The 15,011-nt window shown below is 36.2% G+C and overlaps 1 protein-coding gene across 1 annotated transcript in view; it reads right to left on the bottom strand.

Annotated features, from left to right (window-relative positions):
* Positions 1–701: 701 nt before the first annotated feature.
* syne3 (spectrin repeat containing, nuclear envelope family member 3) overlaps positions 702–15,011 on the bottom strand; it is a 64,123-nt gene continuing 49,813 nt past the window's right edge. Inside the window, exon 17 of the mRNA XM_061968993.1 lies at positions 702–3,180. Within this exon, the coding sequence (XP_061824977.1) occupies positions 2,998–3,180 (183 nt within the window). The 3' untranslated portion in view covers positions 702–2,997. The remainder of the gene's footprint in view (positions 3,181–15,011) is intronic.

The following is a 15,011-nucleotide window of genomic DNA, read 5'->3' as shown; positions in this document are numbered from 1 at the left end:
ATATTGACCCAATTATTGGTAAGATCAAGAACACTGAATTATTCTCATTGCTTTCGGAGATTATATTTTTATTTTCAATAAAAATGATACTTTCACTTCAGATGCCAACGTCATGGCATGCTGTAAAAGGCGAGCAAACGTGTACTAAAACGCTTGACTATATTTTTTGTCGCAAAAAATTATATCGGAAGTGAAACGATGTCACTGCAAATGTGTCTTTGGGTAAGACACTTTCACCCAATTTATCTTCACATACGGATGCTTCACAGACTAAAATGCTAACCTCCGACCTTGTGCCCAGTGCTCCTCCACGGGAAGGTTTAAATTTAAAAAAAATAATTTGTGTATAATGAAGTTTGATTCTTGCTAGGATGGAGCATGAACTAATTCCTTTAATTTGTTACAGCCGGGAACTGAACCATCACCCTTTGCATTAAAGGCCAAGTGTCATTGCACCACTTGACCACCAGGCTGTAACATTTGCATTTTGATGGTAAATCTAAAGTACTTGATTTCCTTTTTAAACCAAATTTCATGCTTTTATTCTTGTATTTCCTCTTTCCCCGACACTCTTTTTTTCATATTTTTCCACAGCTTTCTCACACCTAATTTTTCAGAATGTTCTTAAATTGTCGCAAAAGTGTGTAGTTTGTGTCTTTAAATAAATTGTGTTGCATAACAAAACCCTCCAGAAATATTACTCATTTTACAAAGCATCATTTATGGCAATTTTCCTCGTTTGGCAAATGACATTTCAAATAATGTTGAGCACAATAGTACATCGAGTAGTAAATACTAGTACATACAGCAGTATATATATATAGTGTGTACTAGTACATGAATTGCAAGCGCGCATTTAAAAAAAAGCGAAAAGAGTAAACCTACACAAGATAGGACAACAATATTGATGTCAAACCTGAAATGAATATAAAAGTACTTCATGTGTGGTACTTGAGGTCAGGAGTTCAAGGCAGAAAAACAAAGAAATACTTTGTTTGCAAACACTTGGTCATGTTTTCTCCTTGTTGTGTGAATGCGCCAAAGCATTCACGTTCCAACTTCAAACTGTTCAGCCTATTCGGGAATCGAGGCCTTTCCCTTTGACAAATTCCAAAAATTCCCAGATTTCCCAGAATTCCAGGTTTTCCGGGACATTTTTCCTATTCAAAATGAATTGGCCTTTTTTCTAACTTCCACCATTTCCACATTTTTCAACCGATTAAAACCATATTCCACTCATCCTGGACATTCAAACTATTATTTTTCCAAGTTCAAAAGAATTCCAGGAATTTCCAGAATTCCCGTTTTTTTCCAAACCCTTTTTTCTGGCGTCTACTCCTATCACATTTTTCAAGCCACTTCAACCGTTCCACCGTCCGAACATTCCTCTTAATCAGGACAAAAAACAAAGTTGTTGTTCGAACAGGAACAATTCCCGGTTTTCACGAAATTCCAGGAATTCCTTAATACCATTTCTCAATGTAAAATGTTACTACTTCAACATTTCTCGACCGATTAGAAAAATTACAACACCAACCATTTCAACTCATTCAGACCATTCAAGTTTTTTACAATTTAAAAAAAAAATTCCCGCTTTTCCCAATTTTTCCGGAAATTCCCATTGAAATCAATGAGGCATTTTTCAAAGTTCCACAACTCCCACATTATTCATCTGATTCAAACTGTTCAGCCTATTCAGGAATCGCGGGCTTTCCCTTGACAAATTCCAAAAATGTCCAGATTTACAAATTTTCCAGGACATTTTTCCCATTCAAAGTGAATTGGCCATTTTTCAAACTTCCACCATTTCCACATTTTTCAACCGATTAAAACCATTCCACCTTCAACATATTCCACTCATCCTGGACATTCAAACTATTATTTTTCCAAGTTCAAAAGAATTCCAGGAATTTCCAGAATTCCCGTTTTTTCAAACCCTGTTATCTGGCGTCTAATCCTTCCACATTTTTCAAGCCATTTCAACCGTTCCACCGTCCAAACATTCCTCTTAATCAGAACAAAAAACAAAGTTGTTTTTCGAACTGGAAAAATTCCCGGTTTTCACGAAATTCCAGGAATTCCTTATTACCATTTCTCAATTTAAAATGTTACTACTTCAACATTTCTCGACCGATTTGAAAAATTCCAACACCAACCATTTCAACTCATTCAGACCATTTAAGTTTTTTACCATTTTCAAAAAAAATTCCCGCTTTTCCCAATTTTTCCGGAAATTCCCATTGAAATCAATGAGATATTTTTCAAAGATCCACAACTCCTACATTTTTCATCTGATTCAAACTGTTCCAACTTCAAAATATTCAGCCTGTTTGGGAATCGTGTGCTCTACTACAACATCCATCCATTTTCTACTGCTTGTCCCTTTTTTTTGGGGTTGCTGGAGCCTATCTCAGCTGCAATTGGGCGGAAGGCGGGGTACACCCTGGACAAGGCGCCACCTTATCACAGGGCCAACACAGATAGACAGACAACATTCACACTCACCTTCACACACTAGGGCCAATTTAGTGTTGCCAATCAGTTTAGTGTCCCCAGGTGCATGTCTTTGGCGGTGGGAGGAAGCCGGAGTACCCGGAGGGAACCCACGCAGTCACGGGGGTCAACAATTCAAAAAAAATTCCAGGATTTCAGTTCAACGTCAGCATTGGAGCATTCACACGCAATTCCTTCAGGAATTGCCTCATCTAGTTACTTTAAAATGTTTTGATGCATAAAAAGAAATCAAACCTAAAAGACAATGACTTACTTTGCGACATTCGCCAAATATACGGTACGACGTCAGTACGAGGCTGTGTTTGAGAGTCAAATAGTTAAAATACTCAATTAAATACAAATTCAAGTATAAAATACATTTTGTTATTCTCTCTTTTAAAATAAAGTCCATATCTTTGTAAGGCTGTATTAAAATACATGATATGATACTGTAGCGTAGATATATGCCATGGATGCAGATATAGATATAGATGTATTGTTGTGTTATGTAGGCGGTGGTCCAGAGTAGCGCAGCATCATGTTGAAGGAGCGTGCAAAGTTGTTGCTGAGAGAGCAGCTGTGGTCTTTGTCCATGAGGGGAAGCAGGAAGGCGATGAGCAGCAAGGCGAGGAAGAAGAGCCAGAGAGGAAGAGCCAGTCGACAAACTCTCTGCATCAAGCTCGGCTTCTGCAAAGTACCACAACATGGTGTTATTGTTGCCTCAAAACCATGTGACCTGCAGGCTGTCCCACTTCCTGTTGGCGGGCAAGCACTCAATATGGCTGCTGGTTATTCCTGTACTACATCTTCAAAGTACTGTGTGTATTTTTTTGTTTTATACTATAATGTAGCAGAAGATAAAATAATTGTCTGTAATTGTTTGAAGTATGTAGTATAACTTAAACATATTGTTTTGTTATACTATAATGTAGTAGCAGATGAAAATACTGTGTGTAATTGTTTAGTTATAATTTAATGTAGTATAACTAACATATTGTTTTGTTATACTATAATGTAGGAGAAAATGAAAATATTGTGTGTAATTGGTTATAATTTAATGTAGTATAACTTAAACATTGTTTTGTTATACTATAATGTAGTAGAAGATGAAAATACTGTGTGCAATTGTTTGGTTCTAATTTAATGTAACATAACTTGAACATATTGTTTTGTTGTACTATAATGTAGTAGAAGATGAAAATACTGTGTGTAATTGTTTGGTTATAATTTAATGTAGTATAACTTAAATATTGTTTTGTTATACTATAATGTAGTACCAAATGAAAATATTGTGAGTAATTGTTTGGTTCTAATTTAATGTAGTATAACTAACATATTTTGTTATACTATAATGTAGTACAAAATGAAAATATTGTGAGTAATTGGTTATAATTTAATGTAGTATAACTTAAACATTGTTTTGTTATACTATAATGTAGTAGAAGATGAAAATACTGTGTGTAATGGTTTGGTTATAATTTAATGTAGTATAACTTAAACATATTGTTTTGTCATACTATAATGTAGTAGAAGATGAAAATATTGTGTGTAATTGTTTGAATATAATTTAATGTAGTATAACTTAAACATATTGTTTTGTTATACTATAATGTAGTAGAAGATGAAAATACTGTGTGTAATTGTTTGGTTATAATTTTAATGTAGTATAACTAACATATTGTTTTGTTATACTATAATGTAGTAAAAAATGAAAATATTGTGTGTAATCGGTTATAATTTAATGTAGTATAACTTAAACATTGTTTTGTTATACTATAATGTAGTAGAAGATGAAAATATTGTGTGTAATTGTTTAAATATAATTTAATGTAGTATAACTTAAACATATTGTTTTGTTATACTATAATGTAGTAGAAGATGAAAATACTGTGTGTAATTGTTTGGTTATAATTTTAATGTAGTATAACTAACATATTGTTTTGTTATACTATAATGTAGTAAAAAATGAAAATATTGTGTGTAATTGGTTATAATTTAATGTAGTATAACTTAAACATTGTTTTGTTATACTATAATGTAGTAGAAGATGAAAATACTGTGTGTAATGGTTTGGTTATAATTTAATGTAGTGTAACTTAAACATATTGTTTTGTTATACTATAATGTAGTAGAAGATGAAAATACTGTGTGCAATTGTTTGGTTCTAATTTAATGTAGTATAACTAACATATTTTGTTATACTATAATGTAGTACAAAATGAAAATATTGTGAGTAATTGGTTATAATTTAATTTAGTATAACTTAAACATTGTTTTGTTATACTATAATGTAGTAGAAGATGAAAATACTGTGTGTAATGGTTTGGTTATAATTTAATGTAGTATAACTTAAACATATTGTTTTGTCATACTATAATGTAGTAGAAGATGAAAATATTGTGTGTAATTGTTTAAATATAATTTAATGTAGTATAACTTAAACATATTGTTTTGTTATACTATAATGTAGTAGAAGATGAAAATACTGTGTGTAATGGTTTGGTTACAATTTAATGTAGTATAACTAACATTTTGTTGTACTATAATGTAGTACAAAATGAAAATATTGTGACTAATTGGTTATAATTTAATGTAGTATAACTTAAACATTGTTTTGTTGTACTATAATGTAGTAGAAGATGAAAATAATGTGTGTAATTGTTTGGCTATAATTTAATGTAGTATAACTAACATATTTTGTTATACTATAATGTAGTACAAAATGAAAATATTGTGAGTAATTGGTTATAATTTAATGGAGTATAACTTAAACATATTGTTTTGTTATACTATAATGTAGTAGAAGATGAAAATATTGTGTGTAATTGTTTAAATATAATTTAATGTAGATAACTTAAACATATTGTTTTGTTATACTATAATGTAGTAGAAGATGAAAATACTGTGTGTAATTGTTTGGTTATAATTTTAATGTAGTATAACTAACATATTGTTTTGTTGTACTATAATGTAGTAAAAAATGAAAATATTGTGTGTAATTGGTTATAATTTAATGTACCGGTAGTATAACTTAAACATTGTTTTATTATACTATAATGTAGCAGAAGATGAACATACTGTGTGTAATTGTTTGGTTATAATTTAATGTAGTAAAACTAACATTGTTTTGTTATACTATAATGTAGTAGAAGATGAAACTATTGTGTGTAATTGGTTATAATTTACTGTAGTATGACTTAAACATTGTTTTGTTATACTGTAATGTAGCAGAAGATGAAAATACTGTGTGTAATTATTTGGTTATAATTTAATGTCGTATAACTTAAACATTGTTTTGTTATACTGTAATGTAGTAGAAGATGAAAATATTGTGTGTAATTGTTTAAATATAATTTAATGTAGTATAACTTAAACATATTGTTTTGTTATACTATAATGTAGTAGAAGATGAAAATACTGTGTGTAATTGTTTGGTTATAATTTAATGTAGTATAACTAACATATTTTGTTATACTATAATGTAGTACAAAATTAAAATATTGTGAGTAATTGGTTATAATTTAATGTAGTATAACTTAAACATTGTTTTGTTATACTATAATGTAGTAAAAGATGAAAATACTGTGTGTACTTGTTTGGCTATAATTTAATGTAGTATAACTAACATATTTTGTTATACTATAATGTAGTACAAAATGAAAATATTGTGAGTAATTGGTTATAATTTAATGTAGTATAACTTAAACATATTGTTTTGTTATACTATAATGTAGTAGAAGATGAAAATACTGTGTGTAATTGTTTGGTTATAATTTTAATGTAGTATAACTAACATATTGTTTTGTTGTACTATAATGTAGTAAAAAATGACAATATTGTGTGTAATTGGTTATAATTTAATGTAGTATAACTTAAACATTGTTTTGTTATACTATAATGTAGCAGAAGATGAACATACTGTGTGTAATTGTTTGGTTATAATTTAATGTAGTATAACTAACATTGTTTTGTTATACTATAATGTAGTAGAAGATGAAAATATTGTGTATAATTGGTTATAATTTACTGTAGTATGACTTAAACATTGTTTTGTTATACTGTAATGTAGCAGAAGATGAAAATACTGTGTGTAATTGTTTGGTTATAATTTAATGTCGTATAACTTAAACATTGCTTTGTTATACTATAATGTAGTAGAATATGAAAATACTGTGTGTAATTGTTTGGTTATAATTTAATGTAGTATAACTTAAAAATATTGTTTTGTTATACTGTAATGTAGTAGCGGATTAAAATACTGTGTGTAATTGTTTGGTTATAATTTAAAGTTAAAGTAAAGTTAAAGTACCAATGATTGTCACACACACACTAGGTGTGGCGAAATTATTCTCTGCATTTAACCCATCACCCTTGATCACCCCCTGGGAGGTGAGGGGAGCAGTGGGCAGCAGCGGTGGCCGCGCCCGGGAATCATTTTTGGTGATTTAACCCCCAATTCCAACCCTTGATACTGAGTGCCAAGCAGGGAGGTAATGGGTCCCATTTTTATAGTCTTTGGTATGACTCGGCCGGGGTTTGAACCCACAACCTACCGATCTCAGGGCGGACACTCTAACCACAAGGCCACTGAGTAGGTATATGTTGTATTAATGTTGTATAACTTAAACATATAGTTTTGTTATACTATAATGTAGTAGAAGATGAATGCATTGTGTATGTTTTGTTGTACTATAATGTAGTAGAGGTTGTATTGAAGTAGAAGATAAATGTTTTGTTTCGTTATACTATAATGCAGTAGAAAATAAACGTTTTAGTGTACTATAGTAGCAGATGCAAGTATTGTGTGTATTTGTTTTGTTATACAATACATAATGTAGTCGAGGACAACATGTTTGTTTTGTTATACTATAATGTAGTCCATCCATCCATCCATTTTCTACCGCTTATTCCCTTTGGGGTCGCGGGGGGCGCTGGAGCCTATCTCAGCTACAATCGGGCGGAAGGCGGGGTACACCCTGGACAAGTCGCCACCTCATCGCAGATACTACTATAATGTAGTACAACATGAAAATATTGTGTATATTTGATCTGCTATACTATAATGTAGTAGAATTAAAATGTTTTATTTTGTTATACTATAATGTAGTAGAAGATAATCGTTTTGTTATACTGTTATGTAGTAAAACAAGAAAGTACATTGTTTATTTGAGCCGGTATACTATAATGTAGTAGAAGATAACAGCTTTGTTTTGTTATACTACAATGTAGTAAAAGATGTACAACTTTGCTTTATTAATGACCACCATTTAGACACAGGGATTGACATTACGTATTTAACTGAAACAGAAGTCCCTTCCACCCTAAATGAGGCCTGTCCAGCATGGCTTTGGATATTTGGGGAAAGCTCACAGCACTGGTCTCCGTGGGGGGCCTGGCTGTTTTTTTTTACCGCAACTCTCTCCTATGCACTCCCCCAACCGCCCTCATTTGAATGCCTTTCATTTAAATGCAAAGTGTCTCCCCCCGCAAAAATACTATCGGCCTCCCAAACCAAACTCAGCATTCATCACCGAGCTTCGAAGTCTTTTCACCACACCTGCAAACCGAACCAAACCAAACTTTCTTCACTCATTGGACTGTCTAAACCTAAAACAACATGTCAAAGTTCCCACACACACCAAAGCACACACCCTCGACCTCGTGATAACAAACTCTGCCCTCATTTAAAACCTTCAAGTCTACAACCTAGGACTCTCAGACCACGAGGCAAGTATTTGTCCACCTGCCTTGACTCACACATGAACTTGAAGTGCCACCCCATTCCTAACCCACAGGGTTCAATATGATGTGGGTCCACCTTTTGCAGCTATTACAGCTTCAACTCTTCTGGGAAGGGTGTCCACAAGGTTGCGGAGTGTATTTATAGGAATTTTCCACCATTCTTCCAAAAGCGCATTGGTGAGGTCACACACTGATGTTGGTGGAGAAGGCCTGGCTCTCAGTCTCCGTTCTAATTCATCCCAAAGGTGTTCTATCGGGTTCAGGTCAGGACTCTGTGCAAGCCAGTCAAGTTCATCCACACCAGACTCTGTCATCCATGTCTTTATGGACCTTGCTTTGTGCACTGGTGCACAGTCATGTTGGAAGAGGGAGCGGCCCGCTTCAAACTGTTCCCACAAGGTTGGGAGCATGGAATTGTCCAAAAATGTTTTGGTATCCTGGAGCATTCAAAGTTAATTTCACTGGAACTAAGGGGCCAAGCCCAACTCCTGAAAAACAACCCCACAGCACAACTCCTCCTCCTCTACCAAATTTCACACTCGGCACAATGCAGTCCGAAATGTAGCGTTCTCCTGGCAACCTCCAAACCCAGACTGGTCCATCAGATTGCCAGATGGAAAAGGGTGATTCATCACTCCAGAGAAGACGTCTCCACTACTCTAGAGTCCAGTGGCGACGTGCTTTACACCACTGCATCCCACACTTTGCATTGGACTCGGTGATGTATAGCTTAGATGCAGCGGCCATGGAAACCCATTCCATGAAGCTCTCTGTGTACTGTACGTGGGCTAATTGGAAGGTCACATGAAGTTTACGGCTCTGTAGCAATTGACTGTGCAGAAAGCCGGTAACCTCTATACACTATGCGCTTCAGCATCCGCTGACCCCTCTATGTCAGTTTACGTGGCCTACCACTTGGTGGCTGAGTTGCTGTTGTTCCCGAACTCTTCCATTTTCTTATCATAAAGCCGATAGTTGACTTTGGAATATTTAGGAGAGAGGAAATTTCATGACTGGATTTGTTGCACAGGTGGCATCCTATGACAGTTCCACGCTGGAAATCACTAAGCATAAAAATGTGGTTATAAATACGTGTAATTGATCCTTTTAAAGTTGGAAGCCGTGTCAGAAACACCATCTAAAACTGCGTCACTCTGTAAATCTGTAAACCTGGGGAAAGTATTACCAACAAAACTGCAGAGCTGTAGATATCTAAAAAAAAATGTTGCTTCGGGTTTGAAAATGTATCACAAAGTTGCTGGAAAAAGGCATAAGTATCAATGTAAAAATCTTTAATGTTGTTGATCCCGAGACTTGACAATCTTAAAAAGACACTATCAACAAGAGAGGGAGGGAAAGCATAATTAGCAGTGATGGGTGCAAAACTACAAATAGTCTGCAAACCAAAATAGCGCTTAAACTGAACCCAAATCCTGAATTAAGGATTTACAATTGAGTTTTTTTGTATAAGAGGAGGTAGAAGAGTGGATGGGAGAGTGAACCAGAGCTCTAAGAGATACTGGTTTGGTTGAGTTTGCCTCCATAACCAGCCATAACGGAGGAGGATCAAATGCTTCATATACTTTAGAATTCTAATGTTGGTGGCCCAGGAGTAGGGATGTCCCGATCCAGGTTTTTGCACTTCCGATCCAATACCGATATTGTTTTTGCACTTCCGATCCGATACTGACCGATACTGGCCTATCCGAGCATGTATTAAAGTTTAAAGTTATTTAGCCTACTTAGTTGTCAGAATCATGTTGAAAAGGGTTTTAGTACTCTTGATAACAACTAGCCAGCTGAATTAGGGGAGTTTGAATAATACACAATGGTTGGTAACAAGAAACTGACCTGTTTATTCAAGGATAAACACAAAATAGACAAAATTATACATGACAAACAGAAATGGCATCATTGAAACTAGGGCTGGGCGATATGGCCTTTTTTTAATATTGCGATATTTTAAGGCCATATTGCGATACACGATATATATCTCGATATTTTGCCTCAGCCTTGAATGAACACTTGATGCATATAATCACAGCAGTATGATGATTCTATGTGTTTTGATTGATTGATTGAGACTTTTATTAGTAGGTTGCACAGTGAAGTACATATTCCGTACAATTGACTACTAAATGGTAACACCCCAATAAGTTTTTCAACTTGTTTAAGTCGGGGTCCACTTAAATTGATTCATGATACAGATTTATACTATCAGATATATACTATCATCATAATACAGTCATCACACAAGATAATCACATTGAATTATTTACATTATTTATAATCCAGGGTGTGGAGGGGGGCGCTGGATGTAAGTGTCAAAAAGACAGCCAAAAGAGTTTGATATGAGAATAAATCTAAAGTTAAAATATAGGGTAGAAATGCACCCATTTGCAGGAAATGTAGTCTTGATTTTCAAAATTTTCTTTCAAGGCTTGCATGTCTACTTAAAACATTCTTCTTCATACTGCATTAATATATGCTACTTTTAAACTTTCATGCAGAGAAGGAAATCACAACTAAAAAAATCACTAATTTTTTCATACGGTGTTGATGTGGAAATGTTTGCCTCGGCATTTTGATGGTGTGGACGTGTGGCACTGAATGGAGATAAGCGTCTCGACAGACGTTACAATATTTGAACAATGATGACGAAAACTGTTTTCTCTGTCGTGTCCGTGTGTCGAAAATTGTTATGCGCTTATTTTTTTATTTGATTTTGTGCGTGGCATATAATTGCTATGCGCAGAGGACGTTTGAGCAGTGCGTAATTGCACAAGCGCGCACCTTAGAGAGAACGTTGGTCACACGGCTGCGCTAGCATCACAGCTAACGTTAGCCATGCTGCTACCTCTCTGCTGGGAGAGGACGTATACGTATGTGACGTATGACGTGACAGTATGTGACGTATGACGTGACAGTATGTGACGTATGACGTGACAGTATGTGACGTGGGTAAGAAGGTACGCTTGCTGTCTGTGAGAGGGAGACACAGGAAAGAGTGAGAAGAGCCTGTCGTGTAATGCCAGCAGCTAAAAGCAACTGAGTGAGAATCCACAGACCCGTGGATGTGTTGAAGGTGTGCTGGAAAATGCGGAACGGAAATAAGGGAGCAGCAGAAAAGTGGAATGTATTATTTAAATAGGTGCGTTGGAAACACGAAGCGGAGTTTTTTTTTTTTAACTGGATCGGCATTTTCCCATGCCTTGCCGATACGCATTTTTTGGCAAATATCGGTGGCCGATCCGATCCAAATATCGGATCGGGACATCCCTACCCAGGAGTAAAACCTAAAGTTTGGTAGTGTTAATCCTCCCAACGATTTGGGTCTTTGCAAATATTGTTTACGTAACCTGTGAGTCTTTTTGTTCCAAGGGAAATATAAAATCTGAATAATTTACGAAAGAAGGACTGAGGGAGAAAAAGTGGTATGCACTGAACATAATTGCCAACCTTCCCGATTTTCCCGGGAGACTCCCGAATTTCAGTGCCCCTCCCGAAAATCCCCCGGGGCAACCATTCTCCCGAATTTCTCCCGATTTCCACCCGGTCAACAATATTAGGGGCGTGCCTTAAAGGCACTGCCTTTAGCGTCCTCTACAACCTGTCGTCACGTCCGCTTTTCCTCCATACAGCCACATGATATATATAGGGCTTTTAAACGCACATAAGTGGATGCAAGGCATACTTGGTCAACAGCCATACAGGTCACACTGAAGGTGGCCGTATAAACAACTTTAACACTGTTACAAATATGCGCCACACTGTGAACCCACACCAAACAAGAATGACAAACACATTTCGGGAGAACATCCGCACCGTAACACAACATAAACACAACAGGACAAATACCCAGAACCCCTCGCAGCACTAACTCTTCCGGGACGCTACAATATACACCCCCCCCCCCAATCTCCAGAATTCGGAGGTCTCAAGGTTGGCAAGTATGGCACTGAAACAGATAAAAAAATCAAGGAAGTATATTCATTTTAATAGAGTTGACACGAGCCACTGTAGATAAACCAGCGATCAAAATCTCCTTGGATTCTGGACTGCAGTGGAACCAAGTTGGCTTTATAAAGTTCTGCAAACGTATGTGTGACCTAAACACCAAAGTATGTGAAACTTTGCGAGGCAATTTTAAAGGAAAAATTGGGCAGAGGATATTTCTTAGCAGCACAATTCATAGGAGCTACGGCGTGAGCAGGTCGGCTGTGTGTAAAGGTGAATGTGGCGGGGCGTCGGTGTCTACAATGCGCGGCAGAGACTCCAGACGCGTGACAGACCCTTTATATTATTATCCAAAAAAAAGCATTGCGAAGGCCTGCGGCGGGTGTTGACGCGATGTGATTGTCAATGAATCGCGGATAAACGGCGGGAGTAACTATCAAAGGCAGCATCAAAAGATATTAGATATCAGTATGGCAAATACACACCTCTTTCTAAAATACACCGGTTTAACTCGTAATACCGGTATACCAGCCAGCCCTAAAAAGCCCCCAGGTTAAATAATTTTAGAAACATTAAAAATATCAACATAGACTCAATGAATACAGACTTTCAACATCTCACCACATTTGGACGCTTCTCATCTGTAACTAAATCGGTTGACTTTTACAACCACTCACTGAACAACAACCTTAAAATCTAGGACAGGTCAACTCACAGCACTCTGCCCCCTAGTTCACAAATTAGCTCCGAAAGATGAAAACGGTGGGGTGTGTCCTTGAGCGGCGCTACAAGGCTTTGGGTCTGACTGTTCACAGACTGGCCTAGCGTGAGCACCAAAACTTATACTCAAAACATCTTAAATACGCTACATCTCAATTCTACTCTCACAAGATCTACAATAAGCCGGGAAACTCTAAACAGCTTCTTACCACCATAAGCCATCTCCTCAAACCACATTCAATCAATCAAGCTTTATTGCAGACTCTAACGTCCAAGTAGACATACAATCACATGAGTACATGAAACAAAAACAACAACAAAAACAGTATAAAAGGCAATATCACATATTAGAAACAGTGTTTGTGCATATTCAGTAAAAGGCATCTAATAAATAAATAAAAGCAGCAATAAAAAAAAATTATACTGTATATATACAGTGTTTCCCACAGGACAGGCATCTATTTGTGGTGGTGTGGTCGGGGGGCGGGGGGTGACGGCGGCAGCGGCGATGACCAAGAAGAACGCGGAGTTGGAATATAAGTACAACACTTTATGTACATATTTAGCTCATTAAAATTACCGACAGGAAGGCGAGAAACACTTTATTTCAACAGACTCTGGCGCCGTACCTGTCTTCAAAACTCCAAAGACCGACTGCACAGTTGCGCTAACAAAATAAGAGTCTCAGAAAGCTGGCGTGCACAAGCTAGCAAGCTACGGAGTTTGCCGACAATGTATTTCTTGTAAAGTGTATACAAAGGAGTACAGAAGCTGGACAGATAAGATGCCCAAAACCAACCACTTTCATGTGGTATTGGACAGAAAGGAGGACTTTTTTTTCTCCTCCATTCGAAAATGCGGACGTTATCAGCACCACTGTCTGATTCCTATCAATGCAAGTCATCACAATCAGGTAATACACCAACTTATATTCTTGTCTTCATGAAAGAAAGGAATCTATATGTGTTAAACATGCTTGTATTATTTTTTAAACACCTTTAACTTGTTAACAATATTAACTATATGTGTTAAACATGCTTGTATTATCTTTAAACACCTTTAACTTGTTAACAATATTAACTATATGTGTTAAACATGCTTGTATTGTCATTAAACACCTTTAACTTGTTAACAATATTAACTATATGTATTAAACATATTTGTATTATCATTAAACACCTTTAATTTATTAACAATATTAACTATATGTGTTAAACATGCTTGCATTATCATTAAACACCTTTAACTTGTTAACAAAAACATATATTTCATAAATAAGTAAATATAAATTATATATATGAATGAGGTAGAGCCCCACGACTTGATCAATTGAAAAGTTGCTCGCCTGCAGAAAAAGTGTGAGCACCCCTGAGTTACACCCATCTGAACAGGTCAGCCACCTGTTTAAAGCCCGATCACAGTTGAAATCTTGAAATGAAGGGCCTTTAATGGCCAAAACATTAACCTGGACAACATTTTAACAGTTGGTTGGCTCAGATTTTATTCTTTTCATTGCATTCACATGCTGAAGTGGACAGTGGACAATTTAGCTTCATTATTAATGCAGTATCTGAAGCACCGTCTCCACGTCTGTTTATTGACAACAGGGTTATAACCTGGACACATTAGCTCGTCGGTATGGTAACACGTGACGTGACAACAGCGGCGGTGTTAATGAAGCAGCATCAGGCTGCTCACCGTGAGTGAAACGCTCGGTGAAATCGCGGATTAACGTTAAATATATGACGAGCCGCGAGCGATGCAGCTATAACTTATCTACCTACAACCTATATTACCCTCGTATTTTGATCCGGTCGGTCCGTTCTTTTACTCCGCCGTCTTCTTCTTCTTCTTCTTCTTCTTCTTCTGGCCCACCAGGTGAATTAAGTGCTATTGGCGGAGTTAATGCATAGTAGGCTACCGCCACCTACTGCACCGGAGTTGTAACTACAAGGTACATTCACAGACAGAGTCCCATTGCTTTTATGAACGGTCGAGCGAGTCAAAAGCCGAAAAATCCATTTGTGGCGGACGTAATTCTTTCGTGGCGGGCCGCCACAAATAAATGAATGTGTGGGAAACACTGATATATATATATA

The sequence above is a fragment of the Nerophis lumbriciformis genome, linkage group LG08, assembly GCF_033978685.3.
Source record: "Nerophis lumbriciformis linkage group LG08, RoL_Nlum_v2.1, whole genome shotgun sequence".
NCBI classification, from domain to species: Eukaryota; Metazoa; Chordata; class Actinopteri; order Syngnathiformes; family Syngnathidae; genus Nerophis; species Nerophis lumbriciformis.
Note: the sequence above shows the minus strand (reverse complement) of the source record. Positions and strands in the feature narration are given on the sequence as shown.